Raw genomic sequence first — 17565 nt, 5'->3', positions numbered from 1 at the left:
TTTTATTCTCCTTATTCCATGTGGACTTAAACTTAATTATTAAGCTTACATTCACATGTCCAAAGCACACACAATTAGCACAATTCAACCAAAGGGTGACACAAAGTCTTTCCAACTAATTTAACCCAACAAAGTTGGTTTTATTTTCTACCCATCATGGGTGTTTGGATGACTTAAAAAAAAATCCATATCCAGTCTCTCTAGTATTACTGGCCATATTTTGAACTAAATGCAAGACATTGTATTATTCTGCCAGAAGCTAATTTCAGCATGTCATAAATGCAAGAAGTCTCATCAAAATGTTGATGGAACCTTGAGGATTACCTGCTGGAAATGGCTAAGGGCATTTCCCCACACCTAAAGATTTCCATAGATCAGTGGTCGGCAAACTCACTAGTCAACAGAGACAAATATCAACAGTACAACGATTGAAATTTCTTTTGAGAGCCAAATTTTTTAAACTTAAATTATATAGGTAGGTACATTGTTATTAACTTAATTTGGGTACTCCTAAACTAGCCTTTGCTAAAAACGACCTCAATCTGATTGAGGTACGTTCGCTGAGGTGGACCCCTTCCAACTCTCCCATCCACACTCCTCTTGTATACTTGTTTCAGATAGACGAGTGTGGATGGGAGAGTTGGAAGGGGTCGACCTCAGCGAACGTACCTCAAAACAATGTACCTCCCCCGTGAAGCATATCCCGTGGCCCGCCTGCACCACGTCTCCTGTCACCGGACCGACCAACACCCCCCCCACTTCTTCTAACGCCACTTCTTCAAAATAGACTCACCCAGGCCGAAAACTGACTTCTGCGCATGGGCCACGAAGTTTTAATCGCACTGTATGTGCACGCCCGTACGTGGTATTTTGTGGAAGAGCCACACTCGAGGGGCCAAAGAGCCGCATGTGGCTCGCGAGCCTCGGTTTGCCGACCACTGGCATAGATGATTGCTTGCTGTCAGACAGCTGAGGGCATTTTAATCTACATGTTATTGCCTCCTACTGGCCAAAAACCTGAACAGCCATAGGCAGTTCCCCCAATCTGACAATGGATTCTGTATACTAAACCTTGCCTTTGATATGTATAACTACCTTGCTTTAGGACAATTTGTGTTAATTAAAACAGTGGTTCTCAACCTTCCTAATGCCTCGACCCTTTAATACAGTTGCTCATGTTGGGGTGACCCCCAATTTCATTGTTACAAATTGAACATAATTAAAGCATAGTGATTAATCACAAAAACAATATGTAATTATATATGTGTTTTCCGATGGTCTTAGGTGACCCCTGTGAAAGGGTTGTTCGACCCCCAAAGGGGTCGCGACCCACAGGTTGAGAACCGCTGTATTAATAAAAAGCAAGGATTCCAGAGAGACAGGAGGACTTGGTTTCTTTAGCTAAGTCTCCTCTGGCTCCCCAAAATGCCTTCCAAAATTATGTTTCTTCTTTAGACTCTTTAATAATTTACCGCAGCCCCTTCTCCAGATACCTGAACCCTTCTAGCCGGGATGCTGGACAAGACTCCCAGCATTATTCAATCTTTTTTATATGCCCGTCACAGCAGATCTTTCATTTTCAATATAATGTTATTTCTATTAAGTCCTAATGCAAAATCTTGTCATTGAACATATGTGGTGTGGATGGGTGTGTTGCAAATGCAATCAGTTAATTGGCATAGTACAGCTGAAATGGCTCTGCTTGCTCCATCCCCAATTTTCCCGCAGAATTGCTCTTGTCAAATATCTTTATGCTGGAGATTTACAAGGTAAAGGTACTATTTGTTAGGTCAGACTTGGCAACTGATGGCCTCTACATGAGGCCTAGATCCCTGTACCTGGACTTGGCTTTTTCAGTGAAGAACACACCTCATTTCTGAAAGGATAAGGCCCTCCGGTTTCGCTTGCTCAGTGTTCATGCAGTCATGGTTTTTTCTCTGCTGATGGTGCCTCTGGTTGTGCAGACTACAGGTCCCCCTTCCCCTGTGGAGTGCCTCATAACTGAGGCTCTGATGTTAAGTCTGAGGTGAGGCAGTCACCTCCTTTCCTTTACCTGCCAAAATGCATGGCCCTCAGACTGAGGTTACCATCACCACGAGGGAGTAACAGTCCAAACACTTACTCATTCGAGTAATCTTAGAGATGTTAGCTTTAGCTGTGGTTGTTATTCGGAGGTCATGGGTGGAGAGTTGCATTCCAGGCACCAGATTAGGAAGCAGAGGACCCCACACAGCTGCTTCTTCCTCAGTGAAGCAGTACCTCCCTTTGTCCTTTTATGTTAATGGGCGTTCTCAAATGATCTTGGATGGTCTTTATTCCTGCTGATCTTTTAGGAGACACTGGAGTGGGAGGCACTCCTTTCAAGTCACCTTTCTGCAGGCAGGTTTCTGATATGATTCAAGGCCACTTCCTGGGCAGGGCATCTGGTTTCTACAGCTCAGAGAATGACTGCCCCTGATAAATTGCTCTGAGTACCAAGGCTGTTGCTGTCTTATTGCATTCTCTATTTTCTAATTACCCCCTCCCCGCCACATACACACACATACTCTTCAACCCATTAGACTCCATTCCCATGTTGCATCCAAATCAGTTTTCTGACAAAACACATTGGAGAAAACTAAGCCAGCACAGCACCTGATGCACTAGATGCTCAAAAAATGTCTGTGAATGAAAAGCTTGGGAGCTCTGGAATGAGGGATGGAGGTGGGGATTACACCTCCAAACCTCTGCAGGTTCTCACAGGGCACATGCCAGTGACAGAGTCAGGCTTAGGGGTTACTTGAGGAAGAGACACAGGTTACACTGCTCAACAATTGGTTCCTTGAAGGGAGGGCATGAATGGTGAGCTCCCAACTCTGTGAGTACAACTGCCTAATGGGGATAATGTAGAAAAAGAATGAACCCCAAGTGGGTAAATAGATTAGCAAGTCTTCAGGGTCCCTTTCTGTTACAGAATTTACCAGATGACCGGAAAATACACACACAGGAGTACTTGGAGATACAGGAAAAAAACCATTTATTTCCAGATGTACTAGTACCATGACTCAGGGAAGCCTGTTTCCCAATCCTGAGCAAACCAATATGGAGGAAGCTTTCTCTTTATACTCGTTGGCCTCTTTGTTCCCCAAATAAGGATCAGACTTCCGGATCTTTCGAGGACTTTGCAAAAAGCCCTGTGTGTTGGGATGGGGGACATGAGACCACACCTAAAGGCCTGGCCTGGCGCAGCGCTGATAACCCCCTCTGGGGGTTGTGTATGGTTCATGGTTTATGGCCTCTGTAAAATGGGAGTATTTAGGTAAATAGTTCTTGCAAGACCAGACAATTAAGGAAGGGGCAGCGACGCGACCATAGGCTAACAGGAATGTGCACTGGGGACACTGATTAACTAGGTACAGAGTCAGGCTGCTAGCCCCCCCCCCTCCCCATGTCTTATTTTCCTCATCATTTCAACCCTTGGATTTTATGAAATTCTTGAGGGAGGAAAAAAAGGAGAGGCAGAAAGAAAAAGAGACCAAAGAGGAGAGAGGGGAAGGAAATGAAAGAATACAATTTAAAAGGAGACAAGAAGGAAGGCCAGAGGCTGGGGACCATTTTGTGCCAAACGTTCAGACAGAAATGGGAGAGTTCTGAGAGGACTGGTATCTCAATGGGCAGTCAGTGGAGTGTCATGGCACGCTGGTCTTTTACCTCCAGCACCCACCCATTCCTGTCTTATGGGCAAAGCCTTTGGGCCTGACCTTGCTCAGGGAGCATGAGGCCTAGATGAGCAGTGTGTGTTCATCCTTAGGAAGCTTGGCCCAAAACAAAGAAGTGACAGACCCCTCAGCATCTCTGCACATTTCCCTGGGGGGGGGGGTACTCAGAATCCTAGGGGGGACAGGAAGGATCCCTTCTTCCCTTCCCCCCATTCCCTTGGACAGACGATTGGGTGGGACCAAAATAATAAGCACCTGGGGCTTGTGCCCAAATAAAATTGTGTGGGTGGATTCCTAAACCAATCATATGAACTGGGCAAGTCCCTGCCCCAGCTCAAAGGCAGCATTTTCAGATGGAATAAATCAGTCCTTTCCTAAAAGATTATATTCCTGAGCTGTGTCCCTGACAGGGGGGTAGGCTCCAGAGGCAAGGCTTGGGCTGTGGCTCTCAGAAGGGAATTTTCCCCTAGGAAAGTTTTGCCAGTCTGCGCAGGGAACCTGGGCCCAGTCCTGGGGAGTGTCAGTCACCACCTCTGCCAGGACACAGGCTTGGATAGCTGCTGGGTGTCTGGACCTGGGCCTGGTCCCCAGCCTGGACTGGTCCCATTAGGAAGACCTAGCACCCACAGAGGGAGTAGGATGGATTCTTCATTTGCTCCCCTCATTTCTATTCTTTTCCTCTTCCATCGCCGTTCCTGGCCACTCCCTGTCCTACAGGGAGATTCAGCTGAAACACACAGCCAGTCAAACCACAGCACTTTAGGCTGAACCAGAGCACAGCACCCACTGTGGACCCCTCCGTCTCTCCTGTTCCCCACCCAAGAAGCCCCGTTTCTGAGTCTATTAAATCAGTGTGCTTTCAACCTGATTCCACCTTAGCCCACCTGGCAGCCTCACACACCCTTACAGTTGTCCATGAACCATTCACTAAGCAATCCCCTCCACTACCCCCCCCCCCCCAACACTCCTGCACAGGCACTAGGCTCCTGGGCTAAAGGTACCAACTTGTTCTGTGGAATCAACTTGCCAGGTTGCCCCTTCTCTGCTCTCTATCATTTGCCTGCTCTGTAGCTAGTTATTTGTGACTTCTTTTGTGCAAGCCACAGAAGTCTTCCCTGTGAATCTCTCCACTGGCTTTTCAGAGACTTTAAGAGGCTAGTGTTGAGACAGAAACTAGGCAGTCCTCTCCCTCCCTCTCTCTCTCTCTCTCTCTCTCTCTCTCACACACACAGCCACACCCCATGACAGTGACAGGGTCAACCCAAGGAGAATTGTGCAGACACACATCTACGCACAGACCCCAGGCAGTGGTTCTCAACCTTCTGGCCCTTTAAATACAGTTCCTCATATTGTGAACCAACCATAAAATTATTTTCGTTGCTACTTCATAACTGTAATGTTGCTACTGTTATGAATCGTAATGTAAATATCTGATATGCAGGATGGTCTTAGGCGACCCCTGTGAAAGGGTCGTTCGACCGCCAAAGGGGTCGCGACCCACACGTTGAGAACCGCTGCCCCAGAGTTTCTTATGTTCAATCTGCAGAGACACCACCCCCCACCCCCACCCCCCATCCCCGTCCTTGCGAGCCCATCTCACTCACTCCGCCTTCCCCCAGCTCCCCCGTCCCCCACACACTGGAGGCACAGGGAGCAGGCGCCGGCTGTAAACACTGACAAATCCCCGGGAGAGGCAAACAAACACGCGATTTCACAAAGGATCCCAACGGAGGGGCCTCCGGGCGCCTTCCTTCTGCGGTTTCCTCGGGCACCCTCCCCCAGGCTTCCTCCCTCAGTCCGTTGACAAAGAGTCACCGAGCCCGGTTCAAATCGATTGTTTTATTGACTGTGTACACACAGACACGCCTCTAGAAAAGGGCGCGCCCCGGGGGTACTCCGCCCTGGGCCGCACTTGTGCTACATTTCGCGGACCGGCTGGTCCGGACGCCCGAAACCCCCACCCCTACCCCGACTCTTTCCTTCAAGAACTAAAAAAGGAGCCCAGCCAGAGTCGCCGCAACGCTTCTGCCCTCTCCTCTCCTTCCCTCCCTCCCTCCCTGCCCACCTTCCTGCCCGCCCGCCCCCTACACTGCACGGTCACACTTTACAGGACACAGACTTCTACGGAGCGCGCTCTTCTAGGACTACGCGCCAGCAAATACTATAGTCGTGGAGGGAGGGGCGGGGCGGGGAGGACGAGGGTCCCGCTGCCGGTCACCCCAGGCTTTGTGGGAACCGGGGCGGACGCCCTCACGGGGGACCAGGCCCGGGAGGCCCGTTACTTCCTATGGGCCCGGCGCTTCTTGAGCTGAGTCTGGGCCCCGAGCAGCAGCGGAAGCGAAGCTGTCCAGTGCACTGATCTCTGGAAAACCTAACTCATCCACAACGAAATTGGCTCGGGACCAAGCCCGTACCCTCGGTGGAAAAAAGGCTCGCGGTTCCGAGGCGCTTTAAGTTAGGTGAGAGGGCGCGGGGGTGGGGAGAAACGGTCCCTCGCCCCACAACACACACACACACACACACACACACACACACACACACACACACAATTTCCCAGAGGCTGGGAAAAGTGTTAGCACCGGACCGGAGTGTCGCTGTCTTTGAAAACAACGACAATGTGAAAATCCGAACGCGAAGCCGAAAGGCGCCCCAGGCACCAGGCTCGGCTCCAGCTGGTCAGAAGCAGAGGGGGGCGGGTGAGCAGAAGGGTTTGGTTCCCAGTCGCAAGGGGGCTTTGAAACTAAAAACTAGGGAGTTGTCGCCGAACCCTGGCTTCTAGGATATGCACCCCGGAAAGCGCAGGGTAGGCTTGAGGTGGAACCTCACGGCGCTCCACACTAGGGACATCCGTTGGGAGCACCGGGCCAAACCCGGCGCCATAGTGTTAACTTTCAGTTGTTTCCAGCGCCTTCTCCCATTTACTCTGGCTGCACGGCTCACAGTGGGCGGGCTGCGGGGCAGATTTCCGAGATAGTTGCGTAGGAGTGGAGAGGCCTGGATTTCGCCTCACGGTCAGCGATGGTGTCTTATACGAGGAGAGAGGAGCAGAAAACTGTGCTTGCCAAAGGGAATTCAGCCTGCAAGGTCAATGACGATCGTGGGTGGGTGGGGACTGGTGAAATGGTTCCACTCCCCACTAGAAGTCGCCAAGAGTAAGATTGGGGTGGTGGTGGTGGTGAAAGGGCAGAGGAAGTGTGTGTGTGTGTGTGTGTGTGTGTGTGTGTGTGTGGTGGAGGGGGGGGGCGGGGAAATAAATCCTGCCAGCCCTAGGCTTCCGCTCCCAGGCAACCAAGGTGGAGGTGAGACTGGGAGGGCAGGGCGGGCAGGAGTTCAGCCCGCCGTCTGCCTGTAGTTGCCGTTAATCTCCTGGGCAATGTTGACCGCCTCGGCACCCAGGGGCAGCCGGTCACTGTACTCGGAGCCCACCTCGAACTCCTCTTGGTTGGCCTTGGACTGGGACTCCACCAGCGAGCAGGCGGCCAGGCTCTCCTCCCTCGGCAAGTCCCCGCCCGAGTCCCCCTCCTCCGCCTCTTCGTCAAGGCCCTCCCCGGGAGCCTCCTCTGGCTCCTCACAGCCTGCTTCGCCGCCTGGTGGGTAGCTTTTCTCGGACTCAAGGTAGGAGACACGCGGGTCAAAGTCGGCGGCGATGCGCTTCTCCATGGGGTCGGGAACCTGCGGCCGCAGGATCAGACGGTAGGGCTTCCCCGGGTGTTTGGCCAGCAGATGACAGCAGGCGGCGCCCAGCAAGGGCACAGTGGCCAGCACCAGAAGGAACACGCTTACCACCACGATAACCAGCAGGGAGGGCAACTCCTTCTTGGTAGCGAACACCACTTGCACGTGGCAGGCCTCGCCTGCCTGCGCCAGGCACACGGAGTAGTTGGTGCCAGGCCGCAGGCCGCGGAACCAGTAGGCGTTGACGCCCTCCTCCACCTGAGACCACTGAACTGCTGCACCGCCCCCCGCCGGGCACAGATAGAGCCGGCGCAGGGGTCGCTGCCCAAGCCGCCCAACTCCCGCAGCCCCGCCAGGCCTAGGGCCCCAGCGCGCCGCCAGCGGCGTCAGCTGCACCCGAGCCTCGCGCTCCGCCACGTCCAGCGCGATGACACCCAGCTCAAAGACGTGCGGCTTAAGGTCGGCGCTCTGGTTGAACGCGTGATTGGACACGTACCGTGAGGGGTCCCCGTGGCCACAGCGCTGCTCCACCACCGGGTCCGCAGAGACCTGGTCTTCCACCTCCTCTCCCTCCCTTGCCTCCTCCTCCGGCCCCGCCTCAGTCTCCCCAAGGATGCTACCGCGGGCTGGGCCTTGGCCTTTGATTTTGCCCTCGGGCTTGGAGGGTAGGACGCTGTTGCCCCGGCCTTTAGCTGTGGACTTGCGCTCAGAGGTTGGGGCCTGTACATCCGGGTCCCCACCGGCGCTAGGAGCGTGCTTTGGGGGCCCAGCTGCCGACACCACCACGCGTACCGACGTGGAGTTGGCGCCCAGCTCGTTGTGGGCACGGCATGTGTAGATGCCTGCCTCCTTGGCACTCAGGAGGGGCACCAACAGGGAGCCGTTTGTGAGTGCCAGGAAGCGTGGGGTTGCTGGAGGCGCGGGCCAAGCTGGTGCCGGAGACGGAGTTGGAGCCTCCGTCTGCGTTGGCCCCTCCCCATCTCCTCCCTCCTCCCGGTCTTCTACCCCGTCCCCGACCCCGTAGTCCTCCCAGCTCGAGACCGGCGGCTCTAAGACTACGGTGCCACCCGGGATCTGAAGTTGCCATTGCAGGCGGGGCGTGGGGTGTCCTTCGGCGACGCAGTGTAGCATGAGCGCCATGCCAGCGCGCAAGGGGCTGCCGGACGCCTCGATAGGCTGGTCCGCACTCAGACGCACACTGGGTGGTGCACAGGACAGGACGGGCAATCGGTGCACAGGAACGCCCTGCAGCGCGGTTGGCGTGGCGCACGCAATGGAATCAATCTCGGGTAGCGAGACTCGAGTGCTCTCGGCCCAGGCCTGCAGCCACACAAGGCTGCAACCGCAATGGAAAGGGTTGTGATAGAGCTGCAGATGTGACAGTGCGCTTAACGCGTCGAAGGTGCCGGGAGCCAGCGTACGCAGCCGGTTGTTGTTGATGCGCAGGGAGCGCAAGTCGGGCAGCGCACCGAGTGCGTCCCGAGGAAGCGAGCCCAAGCGGTTATGGTTCATTTTGAGCAGCTGTAGCGCGCTCAGGTTACGCAGGTCGCTCCAGGGGAAGCTGGATATAAGGTTGTGGCTCAGGTCGAGGTTCTTGAGCTGGCTCAGCACGGCCAGCGCGCCCGGCTCTACAGTGCGCACCTCATTGTGCGCCAGCCACAGCGACGTGACCTGCGTGACGTTGGCAAAGGCACCGCGCCGAAGCACGGTGATCTTGTTGGCCGACAGACTAAGCGTGGTCACGTTGGCCGGCAATCCTTCAGGCACCTCGTGAAGCTCCTTGTAGGCGCAGTCAGCGAACTGGTGCGAGTATTTGTCCACGCAAGCGCACGGCTCCGGGCACGCTCCCGCCACTCCTAGCAGCGCCCACACTAGCCATACTGCTCCAAAGGGCACCACTGCGGATCCTGCAGGTGGAAGCGGGGGAAGAGGGGAGAAGGTGACTCACTGAGCCCCAGCTCCCTTCTCCTATCAAGCTCTGCCTCCCAGAAGCAGCCTAGAGTAGCCCCCCCCCCACCTCCTTTATGCCCAGGGGCGTTTCTTGGGCATGGGTGGAGCTCAATAAAAGCCTCAGGATTCAATGCTTGCTCCCTCTCGGAGCCCCGACTTCCTTTTCCAGCGGCCTTCTACCTTGCTCTGTTTTCTCTATCTACCCCTAACCCTAGTCCCTCTGCACAGGCTCGGCTGATCGCCTTGGGCTCTGCACTGAATTTCGAAGCTTTTGTTTAATCCCCTGAAAGGGATACACAGAAAGGGTATTTTTGTCCGTGACCGGTGTCCTCCCTCGTACTCTTTGTCCCATGTACAGCACTTGCACACACGCCCATACAGGCGAACCACAATACAAACACGCTGGGGCACTACCATCAAACCACCAACTTCTGCAGGGATTTAGAGGTACACAACACATTTTGCAGACACACAAACAGAGGCACCCAGACATTAACACAATATACACTGGAGACCTCATTGTTCTCTCAGCCCAACCTAGCATTTGTATAGCGTTCTCCACAACGGTGCAAAATGCTTTCCTATTCATTGTAGGAATTAAATAGGACACACGGACACAAGCCCTCATGCAAACCTAGCCCCACACAGAGACACAAGGGTGCACTGGCGCTTGCATACAGCCCTCCACTGAGACCGAAATCCCAGTGGATCAGCAATGTGGAGAACTTGTAAGGAAGCCTGCTGGCAGGCCCCTCAGCTGCTGCGACCTAAGCTGCCTGCTCTGGGTTGCAGCTCCTGTCAGGGGAGAACTAGGGGTGCTCAGACAGCCTTCCATCTGAGGAAGGAGGTCCTCCTGTATGCATGGATCAGGAGCATTGTAGGAACATTACTAACCCTCCCGTGACCCTACAGCAGAGCCCAGGCAGCTCCAAGGGAGCAGAGGGGTCCCTAGCCCATGGGTCCTGGGGACTGTCACACACATTTTTGGACACACACATTTTCAAAGGCACACACCTTCACCCAGGACACTAGCTAAGTAGGAGAAGGTTCAAGATTCTGCTCCTTTTCTGCAGTTCTAGAATGCCCCAGAACACCCTCTCCAATAAAACCTTCTTATCCTCAGCCACACACATGCGCTTACACGCAGACCGCCATTCCCGCCTAGGGCTCCAGGCAGGTTTGCAGAGACGCCCTATCTTTGGGAACCCTTGCCCCTCACTCCACCTTTGCTCCCAGGGGAAAGCTCCTCCCCCTCTCTCCCTTGTCTCACTGGGTACAGCCAGTTTGGCCGGGTCTACCCCCACCTGGATGGAGGTTGTGGGGCAGTCTGAGGCTTACCCGCCATTTGTTGTCTCCCCACGCACTGCCTGGGGCTTCAACCCCTTCTCCAGACTTGACTTCTCAGAGACGATGACAGCCCAAGGGCGCTTCCCACATCTGTTGCTGCGACTGTGGGGAAGACGGAAGAGAGACGGGTAAGTTTGGGGTCTCCCCTGGCCCTGCAACCCCACTTCAGTTTTTCCTTTCGTGTCCGTTCCCTCCACCTCTCTCTGGCTGCAGATTGATGAGTCCTTCTGCGCGCTCCCGGCTTGGCGGGGACGCGACAGCCTCTCCCACCTCCAGCATTCTCTACGTTTGTTAACGCCACAGAGGCTCTACCCTGGCAGAGACACTTTTGGCCCCCACACACACCCCACAGCCCTCGGGCTGGGCCCTTTCCAGTCCACCGCACCCCATAATCCATGTCCCCCCCCACGTTTACACATCTGCAGACATTACCGCTAGTCCTTATCACATCGCCCCCCCCACACACACACACACATTAGCACAGACCCTCATTCCCTCGTGTTATAATTATCTATCATGTAGTAATCGCGTCGATGTGTTGAGCTCTCACTACGGTCACACACATTTTCAAAGGCACACACCTTCACCCAGGACACTCACCATTTCCCCATCTCGCACACACACACATTCATGCGTACTCACCCGCACAGGGGCCCCGCCAGGGCCCCGGGAAGCTTCGCCGCTAATTGAATCCGAGCCGCTTACACACCCCGCAATACGTGAGACAAACCATCCTGGAGGAATTTGGGGGAAGGCAAGGAGCACAACGAAAGGGGGTCGTGTTTTGCATTTAAACTCTTTTTGCAAATGTAGGTAGGGAGGCAGACAGACCTCGAGTGGGATGGGCCGGGCTTGCGTGTACCCTTCCTTCCCATACCCCACCACCATCCCCACCCCCGCTAGCCGCCTCCTCCCTGAAGCCACATTCAACACGATGCATAATTGATAGTGTTAGCAGAGCATCTCACCCTCCCTACCATTTTTGCCAGGATCTGGGCGATTCAAGCCTAGGTCTCTCTCCCCCGTCCCCAGCCCCGCCCCTCCCCGGCCCCGCCCGTCCAACCCGGCTACTCGAAAGCCTGGCCCTGCAGTGCGTACTGGGGAAGCAAAGCCTCCTCCCCCCACTCCCCCGCCCGCCCCCGCAGTCCACCGCCTACCCTGCCCAGCCTTCTAAGCCGACCCCACGTTTGGTCTTTTGTGGCTACACTAGCGCTGAAACCCACTGCCCAGCTTTCAGGCTTGTGCGCGCCGCCAAGAGGGGCCAGACGGGGCGCGTGGGTGTCAGACTCCGCTCCCAGGAAGCTTGCCTGAGCGCATCGAACGCCTCACCCTCAGGTCTTGACAGCTAGAGGCGAAGGGTGCGTGGGGCAGCAGCACCAAAAGGGATGGCTACAAAACGTCTGCTCTTCTTGAGCACAGTGGACTGGGAATACCGATATCTTGATATCTTCTTCACAGCCTCACAAGCAAACACACCGCCAACCCCACCCAGGGTTTCCACAGTCTGTACCGCTCTCCACCTTCCAGTGTCTCACACAACAGCCAGCCTCGACATACAATACTCGCTGTTTCCGACTCTCACTCGTTGTCTCTGGCTAAACCCCGACATTTATTTTAGCGACCAGGAAGCAGAGGCGCGGAGGTAACAGGAATTTGGCTAAAAGTTGATTCTTGCCCCCCTGCACTGCTCACTACGACCCTGGAGACAGCGTTGCTGGCCCGAATTAGAAAATGGGTACAGGCTCCCGGACACACACAAAGCTCTCGAGCTCCCCAGTCCTTTCGTGGACACTGAGCTTTCGGGTCCTCCTAGGCCCCCGGTCCTCACCCCGGGCTGGGGGGCGGGTGGTCTCTGGCGGTGGGTTAGGGCCCTCTGAGAAGCTCAATTTTCAGATTTAAATGTGGGGCATTTTAATGAGCTAGGAGGTGGGGGGGAGAGCCGAGCGGTGAGTGCTGCATCTAAAGAGATCACCGGATCCGGGATCCGAGGATCCTTTGTAAATTAAATATGGGCCGACTGGCGCACCCACACTCCGCGTTCCTCCCTTTCTCCACCTCCTACAGCCGCTACAGGAGGCCAAGCGGGCTGGGACCAGCGCATTCGCTCAGCCCAGACTCAGAGCCAGAACTTCACTCCTCCTACTACTGTAGTCCCCACAGCCGACCCAGAGGGGGGTGTTGAAGGGGTGAGAGCCCCTCGAGCCAGTGGTGGGATGGGGGAAGGGTCCATAGTTCGGAAGTGCGTCCCTGCGGTTGGGCCTGGCTGGGTTGGGGAGTGGCGCAGCCGGCGGACCTGGGCAAAGTCTCTTTGTCTGCGGAGTAAGGGGGTCTTTCTAGGAGTGTTGTCTGCGTCTTGGGAGCCCTGAGGAGGCGATTCAAAAAGCCTTGGCCCGGGAAGAGGGGTCTGGGGAGGCAGAGCCCAGCTTTGAAAATGGAGAGTCAGGTCTGGATGGCGAGTTCTGGAGCCTTTCCTGGGTGGGGGCGGGGCGCCTGGCGCGGAGGTAGGGATCCAGGCTCCCGCGTGTACACGCCTGGCTTGTGGACCCCCCACCCAGTTTCCTCCTCTCTCCTGGTTCTTTTTGCGAGGAGGTGGACGCAGAGGCGGGAGAGCAGGGGACATCTTGGAAGGGTTGAGGGACTGTAAGACAGAGGCTGAGGAGTGGAAGTGAGAATGGTTTCGCTTACTCTCCGCAGAGTGTTCCCCTGGACCGCAGGGACTCGTCTCGCCAGCGACCCGGAACCTTCGGGACCCGCGGGCCAAGAAAAAACCTTTTCCCTTGCTTTCCTGCCGGGGCTGCAGAAGCCGGGCGAATTCAGCAGGAGGTAGGGCTCCAGGCTCCAGGACCGCGGCTAAGGGCGCAGTGGCCACCCAGAGAGGGCGCGGACTCCCACGGGCTCCTGTGGTTCCCGCCCACTCTCCAGCGAGCGCTTTTGTTCCCTGAGCGTGCCCTCGGGATAGACAACCCTTACCCCAGCCATCGACGACGGAGAGCCCAGTGCCTGACCCGGCAGCCTGAAGCCCGAGTTGCTCCTGGCAAGGTCCGCCAATAACTGGGGTAGGAGCCACGACTCTGGGTTCAGCCTTCGAGCTCAGCTAAAAGATTGAGCGCTTGTCGTCTAGCGCCGCCAGGCGCGCAGTAGCAGTCTAATGACTATAATGTTAATGGTACAGTTACGGAGGGGCTGGAGAATCGGAACTAAGATACCACGCCCACGTCTTTGATCGTTAAAGAAACAGGCCCCTAATCAGGTGGGTGGAAGTAGGTGTGAGGAGAAGAAAGAGATAAGGTTTCAAGGACTCAGCGCGGGGTCCCCAAATGCAGAATCTGTAGAATCCGGGCTGAGGATTTTTGGCGAAGTTGGAGTATGGACCCTAGACAGACCCAGAGCCGACAGCTGGAGCTCCGGGCAGTTTTTTGCAGATCTCTAACTTCGACGTTGCGGACCCTGACGGTCCCAAGGGTGGCGTGGGTCGAAATCCAGTAGATCCGGGCATTGGCTTCTCTGGCTCACTTCAATTAAGGTGTCTGGCCTAGGCCTGGTTCGCGCCCGCCCCCTGCTGGACACTGACTGCCGGGTGCCGAGGCAGGGGGGGGGGGTGGTGGGGGGGTGGGAAGCCGGGCCAGAAGGGCTTCTGCTGAAATCCCCGCGCCAAGGCCTACGCGGCCCCCCGCCCCCCGAGGGGCAATGCTCGGAAGTGGGGGACTCTTAACTAAGGCACCAAAGGCTTCTTTCTCATGTCCATCTAGCAAAAGTTCGTCCCAGGAATCTGCAGCCTCCTTACCTGACTAACAGTACAGCCTCTGCTGTGCACCCTACTGTTTCCAGGGTCCAGACACAATATAGGCACCGTCTGAATACTCCATGAACCCATAGTCCCTGGCACAAATCAATGAACTTAGTCCTCCTGGGACAGAACCTTCCTGTACCTTTCCCATCCTCCCCCTCGCGTGAGCTCTTTCTCTCTGAGCCCTGTTTGAAGCCCTAGAAGACTGTCCCTAAGTCTCAGGACTTTGTCGGGGACTATAAAATGTCTGAGATCTGAAAACTAAAGTCTTTGGGCTCTAAGAGAGGAAAAGAAACCTGCAGTTGGAAGTAATGGATATTTGATTAAGGTTCAGCTGCAACCATTGCACGCAGAATTGTACATGCCTTGCATTTAATGCAGCATATGGGTGATTTAATGGATGTGAGAGGACCTCTAAAAGAGCCAGGAGGGCATCAAATATGCCCAGCATGGCAGCCTGCTCAGAAGACCCTCCCCACAGCTGCCCTACAACCAGAATCTCCTAAACACTCAGTGCTTCCCACCTTTCAGCTTCTGTAGTCCTGTCCCCTGCCCCCCCTACACACACACACACACACACACACACACACACATTCACAGTGTTCCCTTTCAAAAGCTGCTTTCTTTTTCTAACTTCCAGTGGAAAGCCCACTCCTTTGGGAAGCCAGCCTCTGTTTATAACCTCCCTCCTACCTTCCATTTCATCTTGCCCTTATATATACTTTACATACTGATTAGGAGGGAAAGTTCTGTCATCAGACTCCACCATATACTAGCTGCGTGACCTTGACCAAGTTACTTAACCTCTCTGTGCCTTAGAAAAAAAGGGTGTACATAAGAATAACAATGTTATTGGGTTGCTATGGAGAATAAATGAGTCCATGCATGCAAAGCTCCTAGTACCTAGCACTCAGATAGTGCTCAGAAATGAGCTATTATTGTTTTCCTTTTCCTTTTTTAAAATGTATTTTTATTGATTTCAGAGAGGAAGGGAGGGGGAGATATATATATATATTAATGAGGAGAGAGAATCATTGATCAGCTGCCTTTTGCACACTCCACACTGGAGATTGAGCCCACAACCCAGGCATGTGCCCTGACCAGGAATAGAACCATGACCTCCTGGTTTATAGGTCGATGCTCAACCAGTGAGCCACACCGGCTGGGCTGAGCTATTATTTTTTCAGCAATAGTTATAATTAGCCATCATTATTGCCTTGCAGAGTTGGGTCCAGATAGAATGAGATGTTCTGCTGCAGATGCCTCCACATGCTTCTGTCCTGACTCCCCCACAGGGGAAGGACCTTGGCCCTGCCCTCAAATGTCTCTCTTCACTCCCCAACCCTCTCCCCCCACCATGGTATAGATAGCAATCAGAAATTACTATTAGGATTTATAAAGGTTTCTAGTCTGAGATACTTCAAACTAGATTCTGATGCTGTGGCTGTCTCCAGTGCCCCTATATGTGAAGAGAGGCTTGGTGGAAGGTTTTTAATTAAAACCACAATCTGTTTAAGTATTTATTGGGTTCTGTGATTTTAATTATTTTCTAGGGGGGGAAAATCCACATCTGCATATGGGAAGACTGTTGATTCAGAGGAAAGTAACAACCTGTGGCAGTTTGCTGGAGGCAACTGGGAGGAATTTCCTGAATTGTTCAAATGAAGCTTGACATTATTAATAATCTGGATCCAGTCTATGACCTTCCTCCTAGTGCTTTCATGAAATTAGCTTAACATGCTGGCAAGGCCATCATGTTATTGCCATCACAATTAACGACAGCTCTTCTAGTGGCATCTCCTGTAGGTGTAATTATCTCACTGAAGATGAGGAACCCCTGCCTGGAAAAGGCAGCACTCCTGCCTGTGAGGGGCAACAGGCTTAGCAGTTCTTCCCAGTGCAGGCACCCACTGGCTCTCTCTCCAGAGGGGAGTCCTGGGCAGCCAGCCCCCTCCATAGAAGGGTGAAGGGAAGGGAGGGCAGGGAAACATTTCAGATGCTTTGTCTGCAGCAAACAAAATTCCCATCTTAAACTGTTTTAAATGATTAAGTGTACATCTCACAGCGAGAAGCAGGGCTGGTAGACTGAATGATATCAGCAGGCCCAGATTCTCTGTGTCTCTCCTCTGCCACCCTTAACAGGGTTTGCAACCTGAGACTGTGTTCTTTGGTGCCATTGGAGGGCTCAGCAGCAGCTGGGGTCACATGCTTATTGGTTACAGACTGGTGGATAGAGAGACTGGATTCGTTCCAGAAGCCATAGCCTCTTCTTAGGTCGTATCAACACATTGACTTAGGTCTCCCCATCTCTGAGCCAGTCACTGGCCGAAGGGATGAATTTATTGGTTTAGAGTAATGATCATCTAGTCCTGAAATGGATGTTGAGTAGTCAATTTTAATAGTCACTATAAGCAAGAAATCCCCTTTAAAAAGAAGTGTTGGGAAATTGCATGATGAGAGTAATCTAATATTGTGTCAAAATGAATTTAAATGAGACTGGCCATAATTATAATGAACCATATTAGACACCTCCTTATCTGGAGATAGACCAGTCTATGTCCACAGTGTGTGAACAGGATCAGTGCTCAGGGTGTGAGCAGAAGCAGGGCTCAGTGTATAACCAGAGTTGGGGTTCAGTGTGTGAGCAGGATCAGAGGGCTCTCTTGGATAGACATATATACAAACTAGAGGATTCTCTGCTTTCACAGAATCCTTGAAAGGGTAAAAATGTGTTCTTGGAAATGCCCATGCTGGGATCCAAAGCTATATTCAGAGCAATAAAAGCTTCAGTCTTCAGTTGAGTATTTATGAACAGGAGACATTTATGAACTCAAAGATGTTCATTCCTACCTGACTTCACATCCTGAAGATGTTACCTGGTCCCATGGCCGAGAAGAGAAGCACTTTACTGTCCAGATGGGAAACAGAAGGGAGAATTTCACCCTGGTCTATAACAAGTGGGGAGGCAGCACAAGGCTGCCAGCTCCACAGACTCACTGTGTGATCTTCGGCAACTCCTAAGAATGGGTTGGATGTGCTCTGAGGCCTTTCCCTTTCAGTGCTGTTCCCTGACACCCTGGTCCTTGGGTGCTTCGGCTTTAGGAGAGC

General features: G+C 53.7%; 1 protein-coding gene across 2 annotated transcripts; it reads right to left on the bottom strand.

The window, feature by feature from the left end:
* Nucleotides 1-6925: 6925 nt before the first annotated feature.
* On the bottom strand, nt 6926-13868 carry ISLR2 (immunoglobulin superfamily containing leucine rich repeat 2). Of its 2 annotated transcripts, none has more exons than XM_023753101.1 (3): nt 13356-13868; nt 10662-10772; nt 6926-9280 (listed from the first exon to the last, which is right to left on the bottom strand). In XM_023753101.1, the coding sequence occupies exons 2-3, from the start codon at nt 10666-10668 to the stop codon at nt 7029-7031; spliced, it is 2259 nt and encodes a 752-aa protein (XP_023608869.1). In that variant the 5' UTR covers nt 10669-10772; nt 13356-13868; the 3' UTR covers nt 6926-7028. The 2 variants fall into 2 exon arrangements, with proteins under 2 accessions (XP_023608869.1, XP_014310500.1); XM_014455014.2 differs by having other exon boundaries at nt 13641-13868.
* Between the last annotated feature and the right edge of the window lie 3697 nt (nt 13869-17565).

The sequence above is a fragment of the Myotis lucifugus genome, unplaced genomic scaffold (assembly GCF_000147115.1).
Source record: "Myotis lucifugus unplaced genomic scaffold, Myoluc2.0 scaffold_41, whole genome shotgun sequence".
NCBI classification, from domain to species: Eukaryota; Metazoa; Chordata; class Mammalia; order Chiroptera; family Vespertilionidae; genus Myotis; species Myotis lucifugus.
The sequence above is the reverse complement of the archived record's forward strand: the minus strand, read 5'-3'. Positions and strand labels throughout refer to the sequence as shown.